The sequence below is a fragment of the Oryza glaberrima genome, chromosome 12 (genome assembly GCF_000147395.1).
Source record: "Oryza glaberrima chromosome 12, OglaRS2, whole genome shotgun sequence".
Classification (NCBI taxonomy): domain Eukaryota; kingdom Viridiplantae; phylum Streptophyta; class Magnoliopsida; order Poales; family Poaceae; genus Oryza; species Oryza glaberrima.
In genome coordinates this window covers 2,830,166-2,845,388 of record NC_068337.1, presented here as the reverse complement: position 1 = coordinate 2,845,388, position 15,223 = coordinate 2,830,166, and the positions used below count along the sequence as shown (strand labels likewise).

The following is a 15,223-nucleotide window of genomic DNA, read 5'->3' as shown; positions in this document are numbered from 1 at the left end:
AAAAAACGCCCCATCTTGGGCCCTCCGGTTTCTCCAAAGGCTGACAAACTGAATAATACTTGGCCATTAGTATACATCAGTGAGCACACAATGTATCTGACCATGTGATGGAATACTTGTCTCCAAAGAAGCAAGCAAAGCGACATTGCTGATTTTATCGTTAATATTTTACAGAATCTGATACAGATCTGTCGTTAAAAAAAATATAAAGAACAGATCATATTATGTTCTGTATTCCAATCCTCCAGCAGCAAGAGGTGCCCCCCCAAAATGCCCTAATGAAATGATAAAGAACCACCACTGATCTTACTTATTACTATTAAGGTTATCATCCACACAAGAAGAAGCAGAGTAATGACCGATGGCTTTACTCCCACGCAAGCACACACACTCCTTACAAGTGGAATTGTGTGTGTCCTGAGCAGGGTAGGTTGTCCTAGGGCAAAGGTTTGAATGGAAACAATATCTTACAGCCAATTCAATTCATTGTGTGAGAATCCAACCAAAACCAGCTTGTAACTTGCAAGTCTTGTCCTCTTAAGGGGTGGTCAGCACACATTCAATGAGACAGGCCTCCTGACAAAACCCCTTGATTGTGTTGAATCTGAGATCAAAGAAATGGCTGGTTGCTAGTAGTAGGAGTACTCTACTCCATGGCTGTGCATGATAATTAGAGCACACAGCCCATCCACCTCAAATGTCACATCTCTCACAAGAGGCCTCCTCTACCCTGAACAAGTTATTGCCTACTCCCTCTGTCCAAAAATAAGGTAAATTATAGGTTTTCGTGTCCAACTTTGACTGTCCGTCTTATATAATTTTTTTTATAATTTGTATTTTTATTGTTGTTAGATGATAAAAAATGATTAATATTTTATGCGTGACTTGTCTTTTTAATTTTTTTCATAATTTTTTCAAATAAGACGGACGGTCAAACGTTGGACACGGAAACCAAGGTTTGTCTTTTTTTGGGACGGAGGGAGTACACCAGCTATTCCAAGTGGACCACAAATATAAACTGCTGCCAATCTATCAATCCACCCCTTTTAGCTAGTAAATCTATACTAAAATTCCATGTCTTTCTCCACAGGTTAAATTGCAATGCAACAAGAACAAGCCTCCTCATTCATTCATTTCCAAATGAACAGTGGGATAGACTCTTATTGGAAATTGGGTTCCTTACCCAGGACTTCCAAAGCCAAATCGAAATTTGGTGCCCTGCAGCAACACACCAGGAAGCTAAAGGAACCTGGACCTCTACAAGTTAAAATGGGGAGTTAAGGACAGTGGTCATACATGCATATGCATAGGCCCCCAACCACCCATGCACATGGAAAGCAATGGTAGGGTCTACCCCCCTGGATGGCTGTGATTAGGCCACAATGGCCAGGCACCAACTTTTAAGTACCACCACCTGATCATTCCTCATCACCTACACTCAGACTATATATTCTAACCTCACCACCTTTGAACCCCCCTTCACTTTGATTCTTCCTGTCTACCTAGGTTAAAAAAACTCCCCATCTCTCTCTCTCTCTCTCTCTCTCTAGAGATCTAGCAGTAATACATGCATACACCAAAAGAACCTCATGTACTAGTAGCAAATATCAATACATAAAGCTCTACACTTCTACTACTAGTATAGTTGGAAGGCTATAAATGCCTAGCCATGATATATGCATGGTTCTCTACACAACACACCATCATCATCTTCATCTCCTACCTCCTCTCCTCTCCTCTTCTCCACTACCCAACTTTTGCTCCCAACACATCTTTGTTTCGATCGACCGATCGATCAGCTCTAGCTCAGCCGCAGCAATGGCCATGCACCCTCTCGCCCAAGGGCACCCCCAGGCGTGGCCATGGGGTGTAGCCATGTACACCAACCTGCACTACCACCACCACTACGAGAGGGAGCACCTGTTCGAGAAGCCGCTGACGCCGAGCGACGTCGGCAAGCTCAACAGGCTGGTGATCCCCAAGCAGCACGCCGAGAGGTACTTCCCGCTCGGCGGCGGCGACTCCGGCGAGAAGGGCCTCCTCCTCTCCTTCGAGGACGAGTCCGGCAAGCCATGGCGGTTCCGCTACTCCTACTGGACCAGCAGCCAGAGCTACGTGCTCACCAAGGGCTGGAGCCGCTACGTCAAGGAGAAGCGCCTCGACGCCGGCGACGTCGTCCACTTCGAGCGCGTCCGCGGCCTCGGCGCCGCCGACCGCCTCTTCATCGGCTGCAGGCGCCGCGGCGAGAGCGCGCCCGCGCCGCCGCCCGCCGTTCGCGTCACGCCGCAGCCGCCCGCCCTCAACGGCGGCGAGCAGCAGCCGTGGAGCCCAATGTGTTACAGCACGTCGGGCTCGTCCTACGACCCTACCAGCCCTGCCAATTCATATGCCTACCATCGCTCCGTAGACCAAGATCACAGCGACATACTACACGCAGGTAACTAACTAAACACGCAATTGCATATCTAGTAGTAGAAACTCAAGAACAAATTAATTAAGCACTTTGATACTATAATTAACATGCAACTACAGCAAGTGATTAAAGATCATATACCTTTCGCGGTGGAACAATTTGCAGGAGAGTCGCAGAGAGACGCAGACGCCAAGAGCAGCAGCGCGGCGTCGGCGCCGCCGCCGTCGAGGCGGCTCAGGCTGTTCGGCGTTAACCTCGACTGCGGCCCGGAGCCGGAGGCGGATCAGGCGACGGCAATGTACGGCTACATGCACCACCAGAGCCCCTACGCCGCAGTGTCTACAGTGCCAAATTACTGGTCAGTATTTTTTCAGTTTTAACAGCCATCTAGAATTACGGTTGCAGCATTAAGCTAGTAGAGAACGAACTAGAAATCAAATGACAGCAACGACCAGCACTTCTCCAAATCAAATTCAATTGTTAATTCTAAGGTTTTCAAACAATTCTCTTGTTTTTGCACAACAGGGGCAGCTAGTTGATGAGATGATGAGGAGATCTGAGGCCTTTGCTTGCAGAATCCTAACCACCAACAATGAAACTAGTTACTACTACCACCAGCCTACTACTACTACACTCTGAACCAAGTGACAGGTTCGATTGAATTGACCTGTTGGAAGGGAAAAAAGAAGAAGTGGGGAGAGATCCCTTGTTTCCCGGGCAATCTTCCTTCCATGAATCATCAGAGTGCCCCTTTTCCTGGGTTTTTTTTACATTCTTGTCTTCCAGAAACCCTACTTACAGTACGGGGGCCCTTGCAGCAGGTGGGGAGGTTTCAGGAAACATCAGGTTGAAAAGGAGAGGGAGGAGAGAGATGGTGACACACCATGAGAAACAAACAGGAGAGAAAAAGAGAGAGGAAAAATTGACATGTTTTGCAAGTATGTATGTGTCATCTGTAGTATGTGACTGTGAGTGGGTCCATGAACAAACTGTGAAGTTGATGTATCCTTCTCCTGCTGCCTCCCCTGAACCTGAAGAAACAAAGTAATACCCCAATGGGGATTTTGTTCTCTTCCCCTTTTCTTCTACCACTACTACTGTTTCTATACATGCATGAATGACTCTTCTACTGTTCTATACTTCTACATGCATGATGCATGAGTTGTTCTTTGTTTTAAAAAAATAAATTTAACCTCGTGCAATCAATTCATTCAATGCTTTCACCTAATAATGAGTAATGCAAGGAGGAGGGGGGCATGTGCAGTGCATTTCTCCTTCTCTAAGCAACAGGGTGGTGGTGATGCACTAGCAGTAGTAGGAGTAGTGAAATTATGGAGAAAAAATTCATAGTAGATGCCCCAAGGACCATTAAAGAAGTGATGTGCCACAAGCAATGCCGACACCTGGGGATTTTCATGTCCTGATCTTTTACTAGTCTATTAATGGCCGGTCTCTACCTTTCTGTTCCCTCGGGAAGGAAAGGCACAACAAAAGTTAGAGTGTACAAGTGGGCTCAATTTGCCCTAATAGGATACAAAGAAAAAAAGGCTAGCTAAGTTGATGGTCTAAGGCACACAAAAAGGCCACTAAACTCCAATAATCCGCCAGATTCCCCACACAGCATGCAGGTATCAAAAGATTAAAAAAAAATGGAGATCTGTCTCCTGCTTTTGTTGCCTATGTTAGAAAGGTTTGTACGAGGCTAAACCACAGGTTTATTGCTCTGTCCGGTCAATAATCCAAAGCAGCAGATGCCTGGAGAAAGGAACATGGAGGCCTAACTGAACTGACGTGGTGCTATCAGCCTCTTAATTAACTTCAGGCAGTTACCTCGTGTCAACTAATGAAACACAACCATAGCTAATTAAAACAAAAGTACTCCTACCTGAAGAATCTAGAGTGAAAGCTTTGCATTACCTAGCTAGGCCACCAAGCTAATTTGGAGGCAAGAGCACCACTTGGTATGTATGACGACTGAGCAAGCTGCAAGTTGCCCTAAGAAGGTAGGTACACAATTTCTACATGCAGGACAGATTAAGTATAAAACTAAGGTTAGTACTAGAATAGAGATTTGATTAGGAAAATAAAGAATGAGATGCAGGTCTCAGATTCATCTGAATGGGGGGCTTCCTCGCGGCAATTGTGCTAGTGATGATTAAACTTAATAGGTTAACTACCGTATCAACAGCAAGATTTCCTGTCTGCTTGCAAGAACCGTAGCCATGTGCAGGGGGAGCTCTCCCTAATGACAAAAGATGAACCTTATCCGAGGCACTCCAGGGTTGCATGATTAACGCCTTTGAACCCCAAATAATATATCTTAGCATTAGCAGAAAAGAGTCATGTGAGTGCCATAATGATAAAGTAGACCCTCACTTAGTCTACTTAACGCATACCGAGAAAAAGGATCTGTTTTTTTATATATAACAAAAAGGAGGCCTTGTCAAAGGAACAACTGCCAAGTACAGACTAATCACGTCATCTATGTTAAAAATATACAGCTGATTGTGCATCTCTGTCTGGAACTAAACCCCTGTCCTACCTGCCTAATTTTAGTCTCTACTCAATGTAGTTACTGCCAGGGATAGAGAATACAGGTTTAGGCAAAAAAAAAATTAGGTGGGTTAAACCAAAGAATTACTAAACACGATGCATGGTGGTAAGCAGGCAATAGAATTAACTACCACATGATTAAAAACGGTTATACGAGATGAGATTGAGGATGCGTCACATGAGTGACTCAGTGACCCACACACCCTTGGCTACTGGGACTACCAGAACCTGACCCACAAAACTGGATGCAGCCATGCAGGGGCCCAACTCAAAAACCGGACCTACAAAACGCTATGATATACCCACCACCAACACCAAGGAAGGCATCGCTACTGCATCATCAGCCACAAGGCCAGAAAGCCCGCAAGATCCCATTTTTCGCTACAAGAAGCTGCTGCCTTCATGTAGATCATGAATGGGCATGGTCCACAAAGAGATGGCTAACCCAGATGAATGGTCATCTCTTGTAGGCATTATTTGCCCTTTTCCTGAGTACTACCTTCAAGTGGTTCTAGACGCCAGCTTTTGTACACAAACAGTACTTTCCTTGAAAAACAGGTGTATCATGCGCATGGTGGACCAGTATTGGACTGTAAGGACCAAAGATATGGCCGGTTCTACCATGATAGAGAAAACTATATAACAGTCAGTAAGTTGGTAAGGGTGAGAAATGACAAGGACAAACATTTCCCCTATGTTATGCCGTAAGTATAGACAGTGAAAAGATGTTTTCAGTCGTTGATGACAAATGCCTTGACGTAGCAACATCATAAAGTAACTGATCATCATGATCAAGAGAATATGACAAATTAGTTTTTTAGGAGTACACTTGTCGACATCCTAGCGTAACCAACAGCTCAGGTTTTGTCTATTATGACTGATGAACATATTAGAGGCTTTTAGGTAATGAAAATCTGAACCAATGCGCTTGCTGTTTTTGTTCCAGAATATCAATAATTTGCCATACTGAAGACAACACTAGATAGTAGAAGACTATTACTACGAAATTAAAAGCTAAAAAGGAAAATCTGATACTCCCACCATACGATTAAAGTTTCAGGGAAATCTGGTTGTTAGTTGTAAGCAGAACAAAAGAATTGCAAGAAACAAACAAACTACAAGTTCTTGTATTTAAGACCAACAAATGCTGGAGTACAATTATGTGGAATGCAATAAAATATACCGTATTTAAATACAGCACAAAAATGTATAGAAATCGCAAAGGACATGATAGGAGCAACAGAAGAAAAAGAGAGCGAGGAATACCACTTTCCAGAATTCATCATTTTTGGAGTGGAAAAATGATGAGAAAGATTCGATTATAGGAGCGTAGATGAAATGTGCATCCAATTGTGCAGTTCAATTTACTTCAGAGCACTAGTACAAACCAAATAGTTTCAATTGCAACTTCTGTAGGCTCTGAAATCAATAAATGTTGAGGTCAGAAGAAATCCATTTCCCTGAATATGTCTAATAAAAAAAAAATCTTCCGGTCCATATTTTCCCATGTATATTTTCATATATACAAAACTTGCATCGATCTACTTCCCATGAAAGCATGTCAGTGCAAAAACCAAATCATGGATTTTTAAGTGGCTTGCAATGCATGATAAAATCACTGTACAAGATAATATCTTTGTAGGTCGCACAATCTATTCAGTATCTCATATAAATAAGGACTCACATCTGTGCTTCCATTTGCTATGCACAGTTCAGATGATTGTGTTGATATTACACCAAATGGGGCCAGCAGCATGACATTATTGACTTGGGTGACAAAGAATATCAATATAAGTCCTGACACAGATCTTTAGTGCGGCAGTGCCACTACTCACAGGGCAATAATTTTCTACATGATGAGGGCACCGCTGGTAGATGATTGGTATTCCTCATTCAGTCCTAGATCACCAGAAGTCCCCACAAGAACATGAGCCATCCTTAAAATGGTGAAATCTATTGATATCTCTGACAATGACTTGGCGTTCTGTAATACAGGATACAATCTTCATAAAGGAATGACAGTCTCCGCAGATCCTAAGGTTCTTGTATATAGTAATTGGTATATTAAGGGGCAAGCTGATTAAACCAAAAGCAAATGCTAGTTTCTCACTGTGGTGTTTAAGTAGCTCCTCTTTTTGGTCAGCATGCACATCATGCAGATCACATTGTGTGTTGGCTCTGTGAGAAATCTTTCTCATCTCATGGTAAATTTCCTCCAACTTATTGTATACATCAGTTATTCCTGGGTGTTCTCTCTCTCCAGCAACAAAAACATGAATCTTGCCTTTCGCCTCGATCCAACTCCTGCCCATCTCTTTTTTAGCACCACTATCCCTCAAATACTTCCTTGCAACAACAACATTCTCCCAGTTTCCACTGGCAGCATATACATTTGATAGCAAAACATGGTTCCCTCCATTTTCAGGCTCAAGACGGAAAAGCTGTTCAGCTGCTATTCTGGCTAATCTAATATTCTTGTGGATCCTGCTTGATCCAAGCAAAGATCCCCACATAGATGCAGTTGGTTCAAATGGCATTTTATCAAGTAATTTCCAAGCCTCATCAGTCTTCCCAGATCGCCCCAAAACATCAACCATACAAGAATAGTGAAGGACATTAGGTTCAGCGGTCCGATCAGACAATAGCAGGTTAAAGTAGTGACGGCCCTCTTCAACTAAGCCAGTATGACTGCATGCTGACAAGATGGAGAGATAGGTAACTTCGTTTGGAAAAATCCCCACCTGCTGCATTTTCTCAAAGAGAATCATTGCTTCCCAAGAATGAGCATGCCTAGAAAAACTAGCAATCATTGCATTCCATAAGACAACATTCTTTTCTTCCATATCAGCAAATACTTCATATGATTTTTCAATCTGACCACACCTTGCATAGACATCCACAAGAGATGTTGCTACAAAGAGGTTCCTATGAAAACCATGCTTAACAATAACTGCATGCACCTGTGTTCCTTCAATTATCAATGCTAAGCTTGCACATGTGCTGAGGATAGATGAAACAGTGAATTCAGTCAATTGCATTCCTTCCCTTTGTGTACTCCGAAATAAACACAATACCTCTTCATGGAGACCATTCTGCACAAATCCTGCAAATAATGAACTCCATGTAACTGAAGTTTTCTCAGGCATATTCTCGAAAACCCAGCAGGCATCCTTTATCATATTACACTTTGCATAAACATCAAGAAATGCAGTCCCAACAAAACTGCTAGAATCAAGTGCAAGCTTGATGGCAATAGTGTGTAACTGTTTGCATTCAATAATAGCATATTTCGCAGCACATGCGCAGAGAGTGCTGGATAAGGTAAATTCGGTCATCTGGGTCCCTTCTCGGTGCATTCTTGAAAAAAGCTTCAGTGCTTCTACATCCTCTCTATTATGAGTATATCCAGCAATCATGGTATTCCAAGAGATTATGCTTCTGACAGACATTGCATCAAAAACGCGACGAGCACAATCATTCTGGCCACATTTTGTGTACAAGTTGATGAGAATATTGCATGTGATAGTATCAGTTACCAGCCCAAAATGAATGGCTAATCCATGGCAGCTTTTCCCAACTAAGAGGGACCTCCTCTTTGCACATAACTGCAGAAGTTCGTGGAGTGTAAACGCGTCAATCAAATCCCTCTCGACCCTAACAAGATTTTTATCCTTGTGGACAATCCTGTGGTTCGGCTTGTCACAGAAAGCACGAGTAGCAAAATAAATTCCAGAGCATGCTAAAGTAAGAGCCTTGGTCCTTTGGCATAGAGGATGGTAGTGAAACCAAATGCCCATCCATGCAAATCAACTGCTCATACGTTCATAATTATACTTCAAGCTAACTTTTTACCAATTGACTTGGTTTGATGCACTGATGACACAAAAAGCGGCAGCTAATAGGAAAGTTTGGATGCTTGCCTGCTGTTAAGAGCACAGGATCCGTTGTGGCCTGAAATGATAATTTCTCTTGTTAGTTCACCTTCAAAATTTGAGAGTTTGATAAAACCTCTGGTAGGAAGAGAATGTCAGCAACAACGATGTGATATTCGCCATACTTCGATTTTTTTTTTCAATCCTGTTGCATGAAATTTGATCAGGAAAAGGATGCAAGTTCTCATGAAAAAGGAACTCTAAAATGTTACAGATTTTCACTAGGCAAGATAACAAAGATATAAAACAGATTAAGGAGCAGGGAATTCTAATGCCTGGTGAGCTTCTGGGTTTAACACTGATGGACTACAGAATGGGGTTGCCATTTTTACTAGCCCTTTGAAGCGAAATAGCATTTCAACAGTAGTAGAAACCCGGAGCAAAATTAGTTCTATGTCTCAATTCCGAATGCTCAACATCACATCACTGTTTTATTCAAAGCAGTGCAGGATCATGTTCCAGTTCCATCCATCTGAAATAGCGCGCAGACACCGCACGCTGGCATGCAAACACAAGTAGTAAACCATAAAACAGGGAAACGAAGAGGCTTACGCTTACCCACATACCTCCCCCCCTCTCTCTCTCTTTCTCTCGGCTGGGCATTCCGTCGAACACCTCCCGTGCGCCCCGCGCGCGAACACAGCAGCACAACCGCCGCAGGGGGGAAGCGCCAGCCACCACGCGCCTCCGCTCCAGGGGGGTTGAGGGGGGCGGGGGGAGCGGGCAGGATCTCCGGGAATCCTCGCGGGTGGAGGGGAGATGACCTGCGGATCGTCGCGCGGAGTGGAGGTGGGGGAGGAGGAAGACGAAGCGCGGAAGCGAGAGGCGGCGGGAGTGGGAGAAGCGGAGCGGATTAGGAAATCAGAATTTTGGGGTGATTTGGGGTTGAGGCCCAACTACGTTATGTGGGCCGAAATTTATAGAGAGGCGAAATTATCCACACAGGCCTTAGTTGGAAAGGCCCAAAATAAAGTGTTTATAGACAAATGGGTTAGGAAACGATGATTTGTTTTTGAAGCTCCATTGTGAATCCATTTATCGTTAAGGCCCGTTCGTTTAAGATACATATTTTACTTTATTTTTCGTTAACACACTTTTTAAATTGCTAAACTTTCTCTATAAAAGCTGCTTTAAAGCATTAGATAAATCTATTTTCTAAGTTTGAAATAATTAAAACTTAATTAACCATGTGCTAATGACTTTCTCATTTTTACGTGCATGTACTTAATCTTTATTTTCATCACTACCTGACGAGGCCATATTAAGTTCATATTCTAGAAAATGAGCCTCACTTCTATGGCTTGCCTGATCTTAGTGAACTAAGTTGGATTTTTCAGTAGGGAATGTTACTCCCGTATCTAACCAAACAGTTACAGCGGTATAGATTAAAAAGACGATGGTAGCCATTGGGTGACGAAATGGATTTTGAAATTTATTGATATTATCTAGAAAAGATATTATCCATAAGTATGTCGGCATTGAAAGCATTATAAGAACACCTAATAACCTATTAGGTACCACCTAATAACACTTCAACTTACCATACCAAACTTTAGGCTGCCGCATCTTTTAACCTTTTGTTTGGTTTATTGCTACAATTATGACTTGCCACACTTTCTTAGCACATTGCCCCTCTTGTCATATGCTCAATCGTTTGTTCACCAATCATTTAGTTGTTTGATAGTAGGGTGTATATCAAACAACCACAATACGATTAGCTACGAGCATGACACGTCGGATAACCTATCGAACAACCATTGTTCAATAAAGGTTGCTGGACTAATTAAGAAGGTAAAAGCACATTCATGTAAGGTAAAAGCACATGCATGTAGTGGCCAACAATAATAGGCCATGCACATGCACCATGAGTTTTCAAGTTGTTTTTACCATGCAACCCCTTTCAAACAACCAAAGTTCGACAATGTGCTAAACTTACAATTTTAGCCAACAGATCTCTACTTTTGCAATTTCTCATTTAAATGGTGTTGTTTCTAAAAATAGTTCTACAACTTGTAGGGAAAAAATTATGACAAGCCACACTTAACTAAAGTGAGTTATGATTTATGACAATGTTAGTAACCAAACAACCCTTACATGCAAAAGTACATAGAAGTACTACTAGAAAAATGTCACGGGAAATTCTACTATGCACACAAGCTTTCCGTACACACTCCGTGCACATCAATTAACAAATGTCAAAAAAAAAAACTAAAAAAATAGACATATACTCTTAATAGTATTATATATATCTGCAAAGTCTCATATTCAAATTCATTATATTTTAGCTGTAACAAAAGGTGAAAAATCTGACAGTTTTAAGGGTGAAAATCTGTCAGAATTTTGTCTTTTTTGTTATGGCTGAAATATAATGAATTTGATGATAATATTTCACACGTGGATGTAATACTATTGGAACATGTGTCCAATTTTTTCTAAAATTTTCTGTGATATTTGCTAGTTGGTATGTACGGAGTGTGCACGAGAAGCTTGTATGTATAGGATATGTTCTCTAGAAAAGTACTATATAAAACATCGTTGGGCCACACGGGTTCCCCATAATAATTACGTCACATCCTTTTGCCTAATTTTTGCAACATAGGTTTAAATTTAAAAAGGTACCAAACACCAAAATATCGAAAAGCCATTGCACCAAATCTTTACTAGGATTTGAGGAGGCTGGTGTGATTTTCCACCACTATACAAAGAATTCTATCTTTCCAATAGACATTTTCATGATAGGTGGAAAGGTAAGTACTTAAAAAAATGCAACCTGAAACTTTTCTTTATGAAAGACAATGCTGGAGAAGTTACTCCCAAAATATCTCCAGAGACCTTCAAAACTTTTATAAACAACCCACCTGGAGATATCGATGGATGGGCATAGAACATCAACACTATCACCAACCTTTTTTATTGAAGGGGAAAAGACACACATACCACTGAAACTTCGTACCACGAACATGGTTAACTCATAACTGTTTTTTCATGAGATGGTGACGCAAACTACACTTGATGCTGCATGATTAAGTTATCCTATAGCTTAATTTAATGAAAGCTAAATCCATTGCCCAAATCTTTGCCTTAGCTACAAGTCAATCTGAATTCTGAAAAGCTTTGGATGCAGGCACAAAGTAACAGTTGTTTTGTGCTGCCTACCGAAGAATCAATAATACTTTCACCTGTCGAACACTTGCAACATTCAGAACAGAGGCTGGCAAAAAAAGAAACAAAAAAAAATCCATAAACTGATGCATAATTTCTGCAGTGTTGGCATGCAATCTGCAGCTTGTTACATTCACGCATCGATTTGGACATTGGAGTTCGGTATTGTGCACTTTGTCAGTGTTCTTTCTTGATGTCTGCCTGACTCTGCAAAGTAAACGCGTCCAGATGCATCATTCTACAGGCATTGTGCATTATGCCACTATCTTATACTGTAATACAATCTGATTGCGATTTGCACAAACTGTTACATACCTGTCAAACTTGCAAAACATGTGTCATATATATATGGTCAAATACAAAGAGCATTTGATGGAATATGATCCTCTTTGTTTTTTTTTTTACAAAAAAGGAATGATTTGCATACTTGCATTTCTTTCTATCAATTGCAAAGCTCTGAATATTTCAGGGAAGAGAAAAATTCTGAACAATTGCATTCCAGTGCGCCATGCCCATGCTTCAACCAAAGACAGAGTATCTATTCTTTCAGAAGGTGCAAAGTAGTAGCACAGTGAACCAAATACTAACAACCAGCTGCATTATTGCATAGGCAGCCCATAAGATTTGGTCTAAAGCACAGGGAAAAAGCCATGATCACATGCCTGAAATTGAATAGATCCTTCTTGGCCATTGTCAAAGCTTAGATAAACCTCAAAAATTTGTCGGCAAACGAAGACGAACACCAACCGAAAAAACTTCTGAAGAACAGGATAGAGTGCGTGCTGTATCTGTCACTCTGCACTTTCAGAAGTTTCGGTTAAGTGGTGAATTGATGGAGGTGGAAGAAAAGTAAAAATTTCTTTCAGCCGCCCTCTGTTGCTTAGTGGATACTAGATTTGATTCTTGCACTGATCATTTCAGAGGGAAAGAGAGGTAGAGAGAGTTATCTGATGGACAATCAGGAGCTTTCAGGTATTCAGAGAAAAATTCAGAGCATGCTCAAAAAGAAAGAGAAGCACATAGTGGCAGGTTACTATGCTGTCCCTTCTGCATCAATACGTCATGCAGGATAATCAACAGTTACATGCATATATATCTCGTTATTTTGCCAATCCAGTTGTGACTGATATAGGTAAGAAAGCTCTCTGATGTCAAGTACAAAAGATATGCAAATGCAGACAAAGCAAAGTAGCTGAATTGTGGCTCATCCATTGCCTGAAGAGATCAGTGGAAGGTCTGCTCAGTGCTCCAGAAGCATAAGGATGGTTTTGGGATGGTTCTTTCTTCCAACATGTATCATCAACTTTTGATTCCATCCTAAGATAACATCTTCAATCCTTACCCGAAAACTTATCTTTACTTCTTCACAGCGAATGATTCAGAGAGCAAAAGTGGCATTTTGATCCTTCGACGATTGGTTGCTTAATTACCTATCAGATGATCCATGGAAAGTGTTGTCATCATTTCGATTGAAGTAGCATATTTCTGTACATAAAAAGTACTCCAATATATATAATGTGCGTCAGTGCAGTGTGAAGATGATGAAGGCATGAAAAAAAACCGGCAATCCAACCCTGTTTTGCACGAGCGTTGTTAGCACGAATCCAACTGAAAAAAGGCATGCGAATCCATGAATCTGATGCATGCAAGATATACATATGCATCGTCTGTTATCTCATCATCAATATGATCTATGAAAGATTAGCATCGAGATGTAGATAATGATTGCTGCAATCTTAGTAAAAATGGCACACGACCAACCAATCAATTAGTAGCAAAAAAGAAAAAGGATATATGGAGAGGTGTAGAGTAGAGCCAGCTCAAAGAATGCATATATATCCTTGCAAAATGGACGTCTCTATCTTGTGCTACTGGGATAATCAGCTCGTGCCAAATGTGTGTGCAGCAAGAACAGTGCAGCAATGGTGGATTCTTGATTTGGGTCTATCCTGAGAATCTGAACAAGGATGTAATCCATTTGCTTGTACGGCTCGATCCGGCCCTTCTTCTCCGAGCTGTGTAAAGCTTCTCGCGTTTCTGTTGATAAATAGTTTCAGATTTCGCTAAAAAATATAGTTTCAGATAATAATGCTGATTGTCACATATTCACAGAGGAGGAGGATGCAATCATGTAAACATTCCCTCCGTACCGAAATGTATGACGCCGTTGACTTTTCTTATAGCATCTGACCATTCGTCTTATTTAAAAATTAAGTATTAATATGTAAAAGTATAAGTTGAGATTATATTTTCTTTGATGATGAAACAAATCACAACAAAGTAAATAATATTTATATTTTTTAATAAGACAAATGGTGAAACGTTATGCAAGAAAGTTAGCGGTTTTATATATTTTGGGACGGACAGGGTACTTTGCTTCAGTTATACTACTTCAAGTGATAAATATTTGACGTTTAGTACGAGAATGGATCATTTTCATTTAAAACAAACTTTGACCACAAATTACTTCTGAAATGCTTAGTTAATTTATTTTAAAAAATCGGTATGTATAGATTTACCTTGGAGAGAAGTATCAAAATATCATAAACTTATTTTAATATAAAATTGATGATCAAATTGAAAATTAACCAAATCTTATCTAAAGATCAAATATATTTTTACCAAATGGAGTATTTGTAAAAATGCAAGTTAAAGCTTCGCAGTCATGGACTCATGGTATTGGTGATCAACTCTCATTAATTCCTAACAATAATATAAAACGTAAAATGGACAAGAATCCTAACAATAATATAAAGGTAAAATGGACAAGAATGTATTGTTCTAGAGGCTACATCTATCCTGAAAAACTTTATTTTTAACTATAAACCTAAACAGCTTGTCTAGGTGTCTAGGTTTGCTCTATAGCTATCATTTCCATCCAACCCTCTTGTACACTTGCCCCAACCCTGAGGACTTAATCCATCGAGGTCAATGGTATTTGGGCTGGTGGTGTCCTATGGCAGCACGAAATCTAGAGGAATCACGAGGATGGAACCCAGCTTCCATTGAAGGCTTTGTTCGGTTTAAAAGGGATTAAAGAGTATTGGAGGGGATTGATGGAGAATAATTCCACACCACAATAGGTGTGGAATAAATCCCCTCCAATCCCTTCCTCTTAGGGATTAACCGAACAAGGCCTGAATGTGTGAATCGCCTACTAACC

General features: G+C 41.0%; 2 protein-coding genes across 2 annotated transcripts; one reads left to right on the top strand and one right to left on the bottom strand.

The window, feature by feature from the left end:
- Positions 1–1,818: 1,818 nt before the first annotated feature.
- On the top strand, positions 1,819–3,633 carry LOC127757643 (B3 domain-containing protein Os11g0156000-like). The gene is made up of 3 exons (XM_052283209.1): positions 1,819–2,437; positions 2,579–2,771; positions 2,939–3,633. The coding sequence occupies exons 1-3, from the start codon at positions 1,819–1,821 to the stop codon at positions 2,946–2,948; spliced, it is 822 nt and encodes a 273-aa protein (XP_052139169.1). The 3' UTR covers positions 2,949–3,633.
- Positions 2,655–9,759, bottom strand: LOC127757642 (pentatricopeptide repeat-containing protein At5g04780, mitochondrial). Its single transcript, XM_052283208.1, has 4 exons — positions 9,465–9,759; positions 6,651–8,917; positions 6,233–6,385; positions 2,655–2,752 (listed from the first exon to the last, which is right to left on the bottom strand). Exon 2 carries the CDS (start codon positions 8,761–8,763, stop codon positions 6,871–6,873), a length of 1,893 nt encoding a protein of 630 aa, XP_052139168.1. The 5' UTR covers positions 8,764–8,917; positions 9,465–9,759; the 3' UTR covers positions 2,655–2,752; positions 6,233–6,385; positions 6,651–6,870.
- Positions 9,760–15,223: the final 5,464 nt, after the last annotated feature.

Bases quoted from the DNA above. Each gene is read 5' to 3' on its own strand.
- LOC127757643 (XM_052283209.1), top strand. From the start codon at position 1,819: ATGGCCATGCACCCTCTCGCCCAAGGGCACCCCCAGGCGTGGCCATGG. The intron at 2,438-2,578 runs GTAACTAACTAA...AACAATTTGCAG, and splicing joins CAGCGACATACTACACGCAG to GAGAGTCGCAGAGAGACGCA.
- LOC127757642 (XM_052283208.1), bottom strand. From the start codon at position 8,763: ATGGGCATTTGGTTTCACTACCATCCTCTATGCCAAAGGACCAAGGCT.